Source organism: Chelonoidis abingdonii, chromosome 4 (assembly GCF_003597395.2).
Source record: "Chelonoidis abingdonii isolate Lonesome George chromosome 4, CheloAbing_2.0, whole genome shotgun sequence".
NCBI classification, from domain to species: domain Eukaryota; kingdom Metazoa; phylum Chordata; order Testudines; family Testudinidae; genus Chelonoidis; species Chelonoidis abingdonii.
Window position 1 is genome coordinate 115,296,233 of NC_133772.1, and position 13,559 is coordinate 115,309,791.

The 13,559-nt window shown below is 45.5% G+C and overlaps 1 protein-coding gene across 1 annotated transcript in view; it reads left to right on the forward strand.

Moving 5' to 3' along the window:
• Positions 1-12,321: 12,321 nt before the first annotated feature.
• Positions 12,322-13,559, forward strand: part of TSHR (thyroid stimulating hormone receptor) — a 215,691-nt gene continuing 214,453 nt past the window's right edge. Inside the window, exon 1 of the mRNA XM_075065858.1 lies at positions 12,322-12,510. Within this exon, the coding sequence (XP_074921959.1) occupies positions 12,335-12,510 (176 nt within the window). The 5' untranslated portion in view covers positions 12,322-12,334. The remainder of the gene's footprint in view (positions 12,511-13,559) is intronic.

Consider the following 13,559-nt stretch of genomic DNA (forward strand, 5'->3'; position numbering starts at 1 on the left):
TCTGTGGGTCAAAACCCGACCTACTCAGGTATGCATCATTTTTTGGGTCCAGCCCTTACACTTTTTGTTTTAAATGTACAAACAAAACAATTTTTTATCATATAAAGCTTAAAACAGGTTCACACTAGGAAAAAATACATTATGAAAAAATACATAAAATCATACCACTTCTTCCTTCATCTGAGGAAACACAAAAGTTAAGACCTCAAAAGCTAAGCTCTGCAGTGTCTGAATTTGACAAAAGTGGTCCCTGCCTTGGATGCCCTCCTGCAGTAGGCTACCACCTGACACACACATACTTGCCTTAGTTTCCCCTTTCTTCTGCCCACGAAAGGAGTATAGTCTCTCAGTGTCCAATACAAAGCCCCCCTTTGGGCATAATTTATTCATCTACACCAGTTCAGTGACTCGCCAAAACCTCATGAGATCATTCTCTACAACAAACATAAAGCAGATAAAGCAGAGGTTCCCCACATTCCACACTTCACAGACATCATCTTCAAGTCACCCACCCAAGAGTCAAGAGCAGCACTTTATCCCCAGTTCCTTTTTTACCCCTGATCCAGAGTCCCACTCTCTAGGCCTTCCTACCTGAGAGTCACTGGTCTTCGGACAATCCTTCACCCAAAGGATTCCATTCCTCCAGGCGCCCTACTGAGGCGTCCTACCCCTGTTCAGAAGAATCCACTCTCTTGCAACAACCCTCTTGTTTCTAGGTTCATCTTCCCTTGATCAAGATAGATCTTTTCTTTTCCTAGGGGCCTCTGACAAAGCCGTTTGCTCATCAGGAGACCTCAACTTTTGTCAAATGTCACCAACAGTTTTCCTCTAAGCTCCTCACCAGCAGCTCACATTTAGTGCTTTCCTTCAGGTAATTCTTTTCCCATTACTTCCTGGCTCTCCAAGTTTCCAGCTCACTGGATTTCCCACCTTCCCTAACTTGGGGCCCTTTCTTAATCCTAACTGGGGAGCTGGGAATGGCAACTAACCAGTCACAGATGCATTGGCCATCTGGCCCCATTCCTATTAAAGGCCCATATCACCCTGTGACAATGAGAAAGTGCCCACAGAGGGAGAATTCTTCAGTAAAGAGTAGAATAAAGTCCTATATTCTGTCTAATCCAGGGATCAGCAACCTTTGGCACGCGGCCCATCAGAGAAATCTGCGGGCGGGCTGGAATGGTTTGTTTACCTGCAGCATGTGCAGGTTCAGCCAATTGCAGTTCCCACTGGCCGTGGTTTGCCGTTCCAGGCCAATGGGAGCTGCAGGAAGCGATGTGGGCTGAGAGATGTGTTGGTCGCTGCTTCCCACAGCCCCCATTGACCTGGAACAGTGAACCGCGGCCAGTGGGAGCTGCAATCGGTCGAACCTGTGGATGCTGCAGGTAAACAACCTGGCCTGCCAGCAGATTTCCCTGACGGTCCACGTGCCAAAGGTTGCCAATCCCTGGTCTAATCAATCAACATATACCTCTACCCCAATATAACACTGTTATATCAAACTTGCTTTGATCCGCCGAAGTGCGCAGCCCCGCCCCCCTGGAGCACTGCTTTACCACGTTACATCTGAATTCGTGTTATATCGGGTCAAGTTATATCAGGGTAGAGGTGTATTTCTATTCAAACTTAGGCACTATTATGAAAATAAAATAAAATAGCAGGTACCTGACTCCACTGTTCTCCACTCCATTACAGAACCCTAGTAGGTGTGATGTCACCAACATAATGCATACTGGGGCACATGGCAATGCTAAACAGCAGAACTTATAAAATATAAGAATTTGTTATCAATTATTTGCTGGATTTTCCACTCTGCCCTGACCACAGTCCTTAGGACATTAAACAAATGACTAAATCTGGATTTTTTTTAAGCATTTGCAGGTCATCTTAAAAAAATACATCTCCAATCTTAAATCTGGATTTAGGGATAGGTATGTATACGTCAGTCAAAACAAAAAAAAAGAAGAAGAAATATCAAAATGAACCATTTCAGCACTAACGAAATGTCTCATTTTAATTTTTCAGGCTAGATACACAGGTGGGATTTAAGCACCAAAAACACTGGTAGAGGAGTGCTGTCCCCCATCTTTATAACCTTAAGCTAGATTGTGGGAGAACCAAGTATGAATTCCCACTTTGGAGCAGGTGCTTGAACCCAAGTTGCTGCTCTCTCATGGGTGGGTACTCTAAACACCAGGCTGTTAAGCATTTGGAGTGGGAGTGCTTTTTAATCTCACCTGTTAAAGCTGGTTCACTTGGTATAAAATACTTGAATAGTCATTGGACCAGAGAGTGAGAGAATGACTTTATAGCCCAGTAGTTAGAGCAGTGGGAAAGGGGAGACACTTGAGTATTCAGTGGAGCAGGGGCTGAAACACAAGTATTTATAAAAAGTGGGAAAGCTTGAAAAGGAGAGATTGAGTGCCTAACTCCAGAATATCCCATAGCCTGGCCGTTAAGACATTTACCAGGGAGAAACATTAAGCTGAAGTCTTTGCTCTAGGTTGGGGATTTCAACCTGGATTTCCCACATCCCAGGTGAGTGCCCCAATCTCTTGACCAAAGGTTGGGGGAGGGGTAGACTGATTAATTTCCTTTATCTTAAAAATAACAATGAAGCACAATGGGTGAGGTAATATCTTTTATTGGATCAACTTCTGTTGGTGAGAGAGACAAGCTCTCGAGCAACACAAAATTGCATATATGATATTACCTTATTTCTCCCTCCTGCCCTTGTCTCTCAAATATACTGGGACCCACATGGCTACATCTACACTGCATACAAAATGAAACATTTCATTTGACTGAAACTAAGTTTTTCTGACTCTTATGATTCACCAAAATCCTAGAACCATAGACAGGGTCACCTAGTTTAGCCCCCTGCCACAATGCAATATTTGTTGTGTCTAAACCATCCAAGACAGATGGCTATCTAGCATCCTTTTGAAAACCTCCAGTGAAGGAGCTTCCACAACCTCCCTAGGCAGTCTGTTCCATTGTCCTACTGTTCTTACAGTTAAGAAGATCTTCCTGAGATTTAATCTAAATCTGCTATGCTGTAGTTTGAACCCATTGCCTCTTGTCCCGCCCTCTGGGCATGAGAGAACAACTTTTCTCCATTTTTTTATGGCAGCCTTTCAAGTATTTGAAGTCTGCTATCTTGGCCCCCACTTAATCTCCTCTTTTCCAAACTAAATATACCCAGTTCCTTCAGCCTTTCCTCATATGGTTTGCATTCAATCCCTTTGATCATCTTTGTCACTCGCCTCTGGATCCTTTCCAGTTTCTCCACATCTTTTCTATATATTGGTGACCAAAACTGGATATAGAATTCCAGCTGAGGCCTAATCAGCACCAAGTAGGGCAGTACTATCACCTCCCATGACTTGTATGCTATTCCTCTGTTAAATGGCTTATTCCTTCACCCTCTCACTTCCCTGGTCCTTCTCGCATGAACAGAGAGCAACAATACCCAAAGTCTGAAGGTGCAAACAATTCCATGTTTATTGGGATAAACTTCCAGCAAGCTTAAACCCAAGGTCCTTTTTCCTTATTTTCAAATCCCAGCTTACTTCTTGTTTGCCCCTAATTTATATAGTAATATTCTCAGCTATACCTTAACCAATCATTTTACTGAAATTTACCTAACCAATCCTAACGCTGGGGTGGGAAGAGGCAGGGCATGGACTGGACAAGCAGTCTGAGGTATGAAGTTTAGCATGTATGATTCTTTGCTGTGAGTAGTTGGGAAGAATGTTTGTTAGAAGTGGCAACGTATTTTGTATGAATAGTTACTTTAAAAAGTTCCTGCCATTACAGCTATGTTGATAGACTGTTAGTGTAGATCATCACCAGTGTTACTGACCATCTAAGGAATAGTTACAGGTGTTTATATTTTATTAAAACTGCTCTTTGCATTACAGTTTTAAAACAGTTAATACATTGACTTTTAATAGCATACTATATTACTCTTCCTTGTATGAAATTGTTTCAGTGATGTGGCCCTCAGGGGGATTTGAGTTTGAGATCCCTGGTCTATGGTAACTTTGCTAGTCGTCCAGTCACATGTTGATTTTGTGAGAAGACTGAAGCAAAGGAGGGATTGAGCAGCTCTGCCTTCCTATTGTCTTCCATTACCAGCTCACCACCTCCACTGAGCAATGGACCCACATGGTCCTAGTTCTATCTTTTTTTGTCTGATTTGTTTGAATAACCCCTTTTGTTGTCACTAATATTTCTTGCCAGCTGTAACTCCTTCTTTGCCTTGGCTTTCCTGGGTTGTTTTGTTTTTTTGTCCCTACATGCTTGGACTATTCCTATGTATACTTCCTTGGTGACATGCCCCTCCTCCATTTTCTATATGAATTCCTTTTGGTTTTTACGATAGCTAAAAAGCCCCTGTGCAGTCATGTTGGCCTCCTGTGGCTCTTCTGACCTTTCCTCTGTATCAGCATAGCTTGCTGTTTAGCCTCTAATATTACATCTTTTAGGAACTGCCAACCCTGTTTGACTCCTTTTCTTCCTGTTTGGTCTTTTTCCATGAGACTTTGCCTACTACTTATCAGGGTTGGCTGAAGCCTGCTTTTCTGAAGTCCAGTGCCTTTGTTTTGCTGTTCTCATGTCCTCCTTTCCATAGGATCTTTAATCTATCAGATCCTCCCAAGTTCCTGACCACTTTCACCTTTGCAACTAATTCATCCCTGTTGGTCAAAACAAGTTTCAAAATGGATGACTCCCTAGATGTTTCCTCAAATTTCTGATTCAGAAAGGTGTCCCATACACATGCTAAGAATTTGCAGTACATATTATGTTCTTCTGTGTGTCAGGGTGACGACTCACCAGCATAGCATCTCCTGTTGGTCATCTCATGAATTAGCTCTTCCAGCCCAGAGCACCCTCTGTAGGCTGGTGTCTCACCTGCCACTGTCCCCCTGTGTCCCTCAAAGACCCTAGTGCCCTTTGCTCAGGGGTTCTGCCCACCACAGTACCCCTCACTCTGGGTCTCACCTCTTAGCAGAACCCCCAACCCTCTATCCCCACCCTGCCTCAGTGGCTACTGCCAGTCTCCATTTAGCCCCCACTCACTGGGGCAGATGGCAGTCTGTAAACCACTCATCATCAGCAAAGCAGGGGTTGGATCAGCTTCCTCTGCCTATATCTGGGCTGCCCCTCTGCAGCCCCAGTATCTTTGTTAGCCCATAACTCAGCCTGCGGCTTTGCTGGGCTGGAGCTCCCCAGCTCCTTCTGCCCTTCCCCTGCGCTGCTCCACCTCAGGTACCCTGCTCAGCTCCCAGGCAGCCAGACCTTTCCCTGTCAAAAGCTAGAGGGTCTGTTTCTGGCCCTCAGCCCTCTTATAGGGCCAGCCGTGGCCTGACTGGTGCGTGGCCCCAGCTGTGGCTGCTTCCTCCAATCAGCCTAGCTTTTCCCTGCCACCGCCCTCTCCCAGGAATGGTTTAAGCCCTCGGGGAAGGAGCGGGGTGATCACCCCACTACACGCTATAATGGTTTTCCAACAGATATCAGCAAAGTTAAAAAAAAAAAAACATTAGTATTAGCTCATATGTGTTAACTAATCTTGTTATCTGCTTGTAGAATGACTCATCCACTTCCTCTTCCTAATTTGGTGGTCTGTAATAGACCTCCACCATAACATCGCTACTGTTTTCCCTTTTTATCCTGACCCAGAGACTCTCAATAGGTCTGTCTCTCACTTCCTCTTGGACCTTGGAGCAAGAATATAAATTTTTGACATTTAGTGCAACACTTCCTTCTTTTTTCCCTTACCTATCCTTTTGGAACAAGCTATACTCCTCAATGCTGGTACTCCAATCATGGGAGTTGTCCCACCAAGTGTCTGTAATGCTAGTTAAGTCATTATTTCTTTCATACACCATGACTTTCAGTTCATCCTGCTTATTCTTCATGCTTCTTGCATTTTATACAGGTATCAAAGACATTTTGCAGACTTCCCTGTTACTTTTCTTCTTGACTTTTTAATGCAGTTGTGATTTCTAGTCTCTTCCCCAGAAATTAGCCCCTTCCGCTTGTCTACATTTACTTGAGTCTAGATTGGCTGGATTTTGTCACCATCCCCCACAGGACTTAGTTTAAAGCTCTTCTTATCAGGTTAGCCAGATGATATCCAAAGATGATTTTCCCAGTATTTGATAAATGGAGCCCATCCCAGCATAAAAATCTTCTTTCCTGGAACATCAGCTTGTTGTCAGAGAAGCCAAAGCCCTCTCAGTGACACCACTTGCACAGTCACTCGTTTACTTCCACAATTCAACGGTCGCTGCTTGGGCCTGTTTTCTTCAACAGGGAGGATGGACAAGAACACCACTGGGAATCTCTGTCCACTTGTTCCATATTCAATCCTGTTAGAATCCAAAACAGTTCAGAAATGCAGGATCATTCCTTCAAACCGGTATTTGTAGATCTTGCTCACAGAAGACAATCTGAATAGTGTCTTCACACATGTGGGTCCTTCTTTGATGAAAAATAAGCAGTGCAGAGAGTCTGAATTCCCACTGTTGCTTAATGGCCCTTGCTTTGAAGTTAGCCCCTTCTTCATTTACGTTACCAAAAGCTTAATCTTCATTTAATGAGTTATTTAGTTACAAGGCTATACATAATGCAATTGCCTGCCTTTACATTATAATAGGGATAGGTAAGTGAAAACAACCCCAGTAACATTTCATTAATGTTCATGCATTTACATATTAAGTAAATTCTTATCTTAATACTTATACACACTTTTGATCTAGGGTTAATTAAGTACAGGGATATACATTATATATAATTGATAGCAATCAACAGGTTACAGACAAGTCAAGACAATATTATTCACATTTCCTTTGAACTAAGTTAACACTTGAGTGAATAGTACTCTAACATTTCTTTAATATTAATATACTAGTGAATTGTCCTATTGTGCTGGTCTGTCGGCATCACACCGCTTAACGTCATTCTTGGCAATATCGTTTGTGCCCATCTGGATAATTAGGAACAGGGTAGCGGTCCAAGGTCTCGATGAGTCTCAGCAGAACTTTGGTTTGGGTCAAACCAAAGTCTCTTCAATTTTTCAGAACTGTCAGCAAACAAATTCAGTTATTTTATTTGCACAGTTCTGATTGTAATCTTGTTTGTTCGGAAAGCTGAGAAAGAGATTTTTCTTTCCCTTTCACTTCGGCTTGCAGCACTGTGACGTTCCCCTGGTGTTAGCTGGACCGGTGATCTACTAGGTCACTCCAGTTCTCGACTCTGGGAGCCAGCCTTACCCTGCTTCACTGTGAGAACCCCAACTCCTGTGCTGTTCACGCACAGCCTCTAGCATGTAAGCTGCTCCTAGAACATGTACAAGCTTTTACCAGGCTTGTTATCCCAAGGGGAATCTCTGACATGCTTCAAACCAAACACACTGCTTCAGGTAGAATAAACTAACACATTTATTAACTACGGAAGATAGATTTTAAGTGATTATAAGTCAAAGCACAACAAGTCAGATTTGGTCAAATGAAATAAATATAAAATGCATTCTAAGCTGATCTGAACGCTTTCAGTGCCCTTCCAAACTTAGATGCTTCATACCACAGGCTGGCAGGTTGTCCTTAAGCCAGGCTCTCTCCTTTGATCAGCCCTTCAGTTGCTTGGTGGCGGTGTCTGTAGATGAAGGTGGCAGAGAGGGAGCATGGCAAATGTCTTTCCCTTTTATCATGTCCTTTCTTCCCTCTTGGCTTTGCCCACCCCATTCAGAGTCAGGTGAGCATTACCTCATCATAGTCCCAAACTGACCAAGGGAAGGGGAGTGACTCACTCAGGAGTCCAACAGATCCTTTGTTGCTGCCTAGGCCAGTGTCCTTTGTTGCAGTGAGGCTGGGCTGGGTTTGTTCTGTATCTGCCCTGATAAGGTGTGAACTGCCCCTCTGCTCTTGGAGAGTTTTTGCCTGGGCTTGTTTTAAGCCATGAGGACACATTTTCAGCCTCATAACTGTATACATGAAATTACAAACTATAACATTACTATAACAGCAATGCTTAGCACATCATAAGCCTTCCGAAGACACTCGATATGACAACCTTTACATTGGATACCACACAATCATATTATAAGGATGAACATGGGACTGCAGGGTGTTCTCCCTGCAGAGTGTCACACCTGCCCCCTTTGTTTACTGCAAGAGGATTAGTCACTGACTATCTCAAAGGAAGTTTGTGTTATAGTTCTCTTGTCATCCAGTCATTAAGGCATGAGGTAGCATGCCTCAGTTTCCCCATCCACACACAGCAAACCAGGTTTGTTATGGTTTCTGTGCTGTGATAAGCTTTAAGTCTGTTTACATGTATTAACTGAGAACTATTGTTACCATGAGGTTTAACATCAGTAACAAAATTCTTATCCCAAAACTTAACATTAATAACCAAATTTTTATCACAGATGGCAATTTACAAATATCTTTATGATACCACACCCTCTGTTCAGACAGTCTGGTTTGAGGTTGGTTCATTCATTATCCATGGTGTTCTTTGACTCTCTCGCATGTAATCCGTGACTGGCTTTTCTTTCCCACCAGTGTTCCCCTCTGCCTGAGTTCTTAATTTAATCATGTTTCTGGAATTTTGATATCTCAGGGTATGGCAAGATAAAGGTCCAGGGGGACCCTGCACATTGGCTGGCCCTTCGGGGAATAATCTCCCAACCCCAGGACTGTACATATGCAGAAAATCCAGCTCCCTTTTTGGTGTTACCCTGTTGCCCCCTGCCAGCGCTGAGTCCTTTCCTGCCCTCTAGAGGGCTGTGATCTGTGCTCTGTGGGCTAGGTGTGTTTACCCTTTGATCAGATGCACCTTTTCCCAGCAGCTTTTCCATAATTGCTCCCTGTCTCTCACCAGCCTGGAGGAAAACACCACCCTCTCTGTCAGTTGGGTCATTTGTATTCTGGCAAACTACCACTTGGCAATTTCTTGGTCCCAACTCCTCCTTATCACAGGCATTGGAGCTGCATCTTGATTTAAAGAGACACAGTTATGTTCCAAAAAAATTTCAGAAATAGCATCCTGAAAAATTGAGACCTGGATTGGGTTACCCTCCATCACCCCTTTCTCTGTCCCCAAGAAGTCAGCTGGTGACTGCTCCCCTCCAGGAAGTCGATCACACAGCTCCCTCTCAAAACCTGAGTCACAGGCTGAGTGCCTGGGTGCAAAGATGCTAACTCAGCCATTCTGTCCTGGGCATCCTCTCCCAAATGACCAGTGAGTAGACATTTCCGTACCCCAATTATTCCTTCCTCAGTTTCCTCCTCCGGGCACCCTCCTAAGACACATTTTTCTGTGCTCCCTAGGAAGGGTTCTGTCCCTTGTTCTGCAAAACTCTGCCAGCTAACAACTGGGACGGTTTCCTTAAATACAGACACCACCTTTCCTGCCCCAGCACCTGAGAGCATGTTGTCTTCTGCTGGAAAGGAGTTAGTCTCAGTCCCTCCCATAACTGCAAGCACACTACTTCCCTGTATTACAGAGTCCCCGGAATCCTCACCCACCTCAGTGGTTTCTGAGATTCTCTGCCCCTTCTCTGGGATATCCTCTGGGACACATTTCTCTATGCTCCTTAGAGCCGGATCTATCTCTGGTTCAGTTGCAACTTGCTGGCAGTTAACAACCGGACAATTCTCTCCCTGGCAGGCATTACACCCCCATCTCTGCCTGATGTGGTGTTGCCTCCAGCTGCAGTGTAGGAGTTGGTCTCAACCCCCCTCCCACCTGGAAGCATGTGGCTTCCCCCTGCTGCAGAAGAATCAGGGAGACTCTCTTCCATTCTCTCAGCAGCTCCTGAGACTTTACCCTTTCCCTCGGGGGTTCCAGCATAAAACTCCCTCCTGCTGCAGACAAATACTTTAAACTGAACTACACGGAAAAAATCATTACCAAGGAGCATGTCGACTAGGAGGTGTTCCATTACCCCCATAGTCAAAACACTTTCCAAACTTTCCTAAACCACATGGATTTTAGCTAATGGTGTGAGGAATCTGCTTTCGCCCACCCTCACAATCTCTGCCATTAGGCCAGGTAACATACTGGCCTTTGGGACCACGTTCTGGTTAAGCATAGAGATCTGGGCCCCTGTATCCTTCTGCCGCAAGTACTCCCTGCCATTAATTTGGACAGCCTTAACATGCTCCATGTCTGGTTCAGCAGAGGCTAATTTCACAAAATCAATGTGATAGTTTTCAATTGCCTGGGGGGGTTCTATGTTGAGGACAGCAGAATTAACTTGAGCTATTGGATGCCTGCTTCCTCCTGGCACAGGGCATTTGTTCCTCAGGTAATCAGTGGAATTACACTGATAGCACCTTTTGGGCACTTCTGCTTTTACAGGAGATTTGGGATGAGGGATAGAGGGATGTTTTGGGGTAAGAGAATGTTTAGGTTCCCAACCCCCTTCTCCCTTCCCAGGGGCAAAATGGGATCCTCCCTTTTCACCAGTTTTAAATATCTCTTTCTGTGGCCTGCCCTCAATAGACATCTGAGTCTGTTCAAAGGGATCAGCTAAAAAGCCATCTCATCACAGTCTTTACATTTTTATCCCATGGACACTGCTTTACTTTGGCCTTATATATGCTCAAGAAATGTTCTTGAGCAACATGATCAAGCATTTCTTCCAAACTTGCCACCTCTTTACCCCTCATCCATTTCCCAACAAATCTTTCATTTTGTTCACATATTACCCATTACTCATCCCAATATCCCTTTTAAGATTTCTAAATTTAACTCTATATGGTTCAAGGGTGATCTGAAAACTTTGCAAAACAGTATTTTTAAATTTATAATAGTCTGAAGCATCTTCAATAGGCATTCAATTGAATGCTTTATGAGTTAATTTCGCAGTCAGGGTAGAAACTCTCTTATCATCAGGGATTTCATGTATTACACACAGCCTTTCAAAGGTAGTCAGATATTCAGCAATATCATCTTCCTCACTGTATGCAGAACACAAGCGTTCACATTTGTGGATTTTTGTAGTGATGGGAGTTGTTGGGGTCAGGGGCCTCTGGTTCTGCTTCTCTCTCTCTCTCTTTTTCTTTTATTTCCAGTTCTTTCATTTGCAATAATCTCTGGTGCTCCCTCTCCTTTCCTGCAACCTGCAGCCTAAAAAGCTCCAACTTTGCAGTTGCATCACTGCTTTCACTCATTTTTCTGCTTTCCTCTTCTTACTTCCCTTTCCCGAAATAAGCAAACAGAAAATAACAAAACTGTGACTTCCTCCTGACTGTTCTTAGCCACTGCACTTAAGACTCACTTAAAATCACAAATATCAGTACTTAAAGTGTGAACTCCACTTGGAGTAACAAGCTGCACATACACCCTGCTTGCCTCTTGCCTCGAGGCCCTTTCCCTCCCTGCCGCTCTCAGCAAGTGGCTCTGTCGCTCCGCAGTTGGGCCGGCTCAGCTCGAGGCGCTGCCTGCGGTTGCCGCTAGGCGGCCGATGCGGACAGCAGTTGGAAGCGGTAACGCGGAGGGTAGCGGTTCTGCTCCGCGTCCCAGCAGAGACTCGGAGTTGAGAAGCAGCTGCCGCCGCCAGAGCCCGCACTGAAGTGATGCGCCCGGCTGAGGGAACGGCCTCAGGAGCCACCTTGCCGGTTCTAAACGCAGCGTGAGGAGGAGCTCCGCGCCCAGCAGCGCGGCCCGCAAAGTTTATCCTGGTGAGGGGAGCTCGGGGTGGAGCGGGACCGGGAGCAGAGCGGAGTGCAGGGAGGGCGGAGGAGGGGGTTGACTGTGGGTGAACGGGCTGTGGCGGGGCAGTGCCTGGCAAAGCTTGCTGGGGGGTGGATGGTACATAGGCTGGGAGAGTCTGGAAGAATGAGTCTTGTTGGAGAGGATAGTGTATCTGCGGAGAGTTGTGGCGCTGGGAGGGAGCCGAGTCCCGGGGGACGGGGACATGGGGGTGGAGCGGGATGCCCGGGGAAAGTTTGGCGGGAGGAGGTGTACCTGGGGGAATGAGTGACTGGAGAAAATTGGGGGAGTAGGGTGCCTGGAGAGAGTGGGGGCAGTGGGGTGGGATGTCTGGGGAGGGGTGCTGTGCCTGGGGAGAGGGAGCAGGTTACCATGAGGAGGCAGGGTACTCAGGATTTATGTTTACTGTGTAATGATATCGCTTCTGCTTCCCTTTAGGGAGGAGGAGGTGGCTTTTTGGCAAGGTGCAGTTTCCTACTGCCCCACTCTTTGAATGACAGAAGAGTCCTGTGCCTTCTGTAACCTTGGTCACCTTGTTCCCCTTCCACTGGAGAAGAGTGAGGCAGGGGACTGATGAAGTAGCACCAGCAGCAGGTTGTGGAAGATGCTGTGGCTGCTGGTAGCTTTCCAGGTCCTGCTGTTGCTAGAGACAGTGCTATGGAGCACAGGCACAAAGATGTGCCCTTCATCAGAGTGTGAGTGCTCAGAGTGGGACCACTACAAAATCACCTGCAGGGAGACACATCTCATTCCCAGCTTTCCACAGGACACCAGAACCCTGTGAGTAGTGGAGTGGAGTCATACAACAGCTTTGTGTAAGAACTTGGAGGGATACACTCAGAGCTGGTACCCTGTGACAAATTGGAAGGGAGAAGGTAGTGAGATGTGGTGAATGCTGGCACTCAGGCCTGTGAGTACCTAGGGATGGAAACAACAATATTCAGACGCTATAGGTAACTGTGGGTGAGGAGAGCAGTGACTTTCAGACCCTGCAATAATGTGTACGGTATAGAATCATAGAACTGCGAGGGACCTCGAGAGGTCATCTAGTTCAGGCCCCTGCACTCATAGCAGGACTAAGTATTATCTTGACCAGTGTTTCCCAAACTTGGGATGCCACTTATGTAGGGAAAGCTTGTTTACCTGCCCCATCCGCAGGTCTGGCCGATCGCGGCTCCCACTGACTGTGGTTCGATGCTCCAGGCTAATGGGAGCTGCTGGAAGCAGCATGGGCTGAGGGACGTACTGGCCGCTACCAGCAGGAGCACAGAAGTAAGGATGGCATGGTATGGTATTGCCACCCTTACTTCTGCACTGCCACTGGCAGTGCGCTACCTTCAGAGCTGGGTGCCTGACGAACAGCCACCATTCCTGGCTGCCCAGCTCTAAAGGCAGCGCAGAAATAATGGTGGCAATATTGTGACTCCCCTAAAATAACCTTGTGACCCCCCTGCAACTCCCTTTTTTGTTAGGACCCCCAATTTAAGAAATGCTGGTCTCTCCCGTGAAACCTGTATAATATAGGGTAAAAGCACACAAAAGACCAGATTTCACGGGAGAGACCAGATTTCACAGTCTGTGACATATTTTTCATGACCATGAATTTGGTAGGGCCCTATTCATAGTAATAAAAGAGTACATTATCTGAGACAGTAGTAAATTGGAGGCATGTGAGAGTGACAGATACCTCTCCTTTTACAGTCTTTTTTTGCAAGATACAAAATGTTTCTAACTCCAAAAGAGAGACCTTGGTTTGTTTGTAACATTCCAGTCAAAAAACAAACAAACAACAACTCCTAATTTATTAAACTGGGAGTTAAAACCATTTC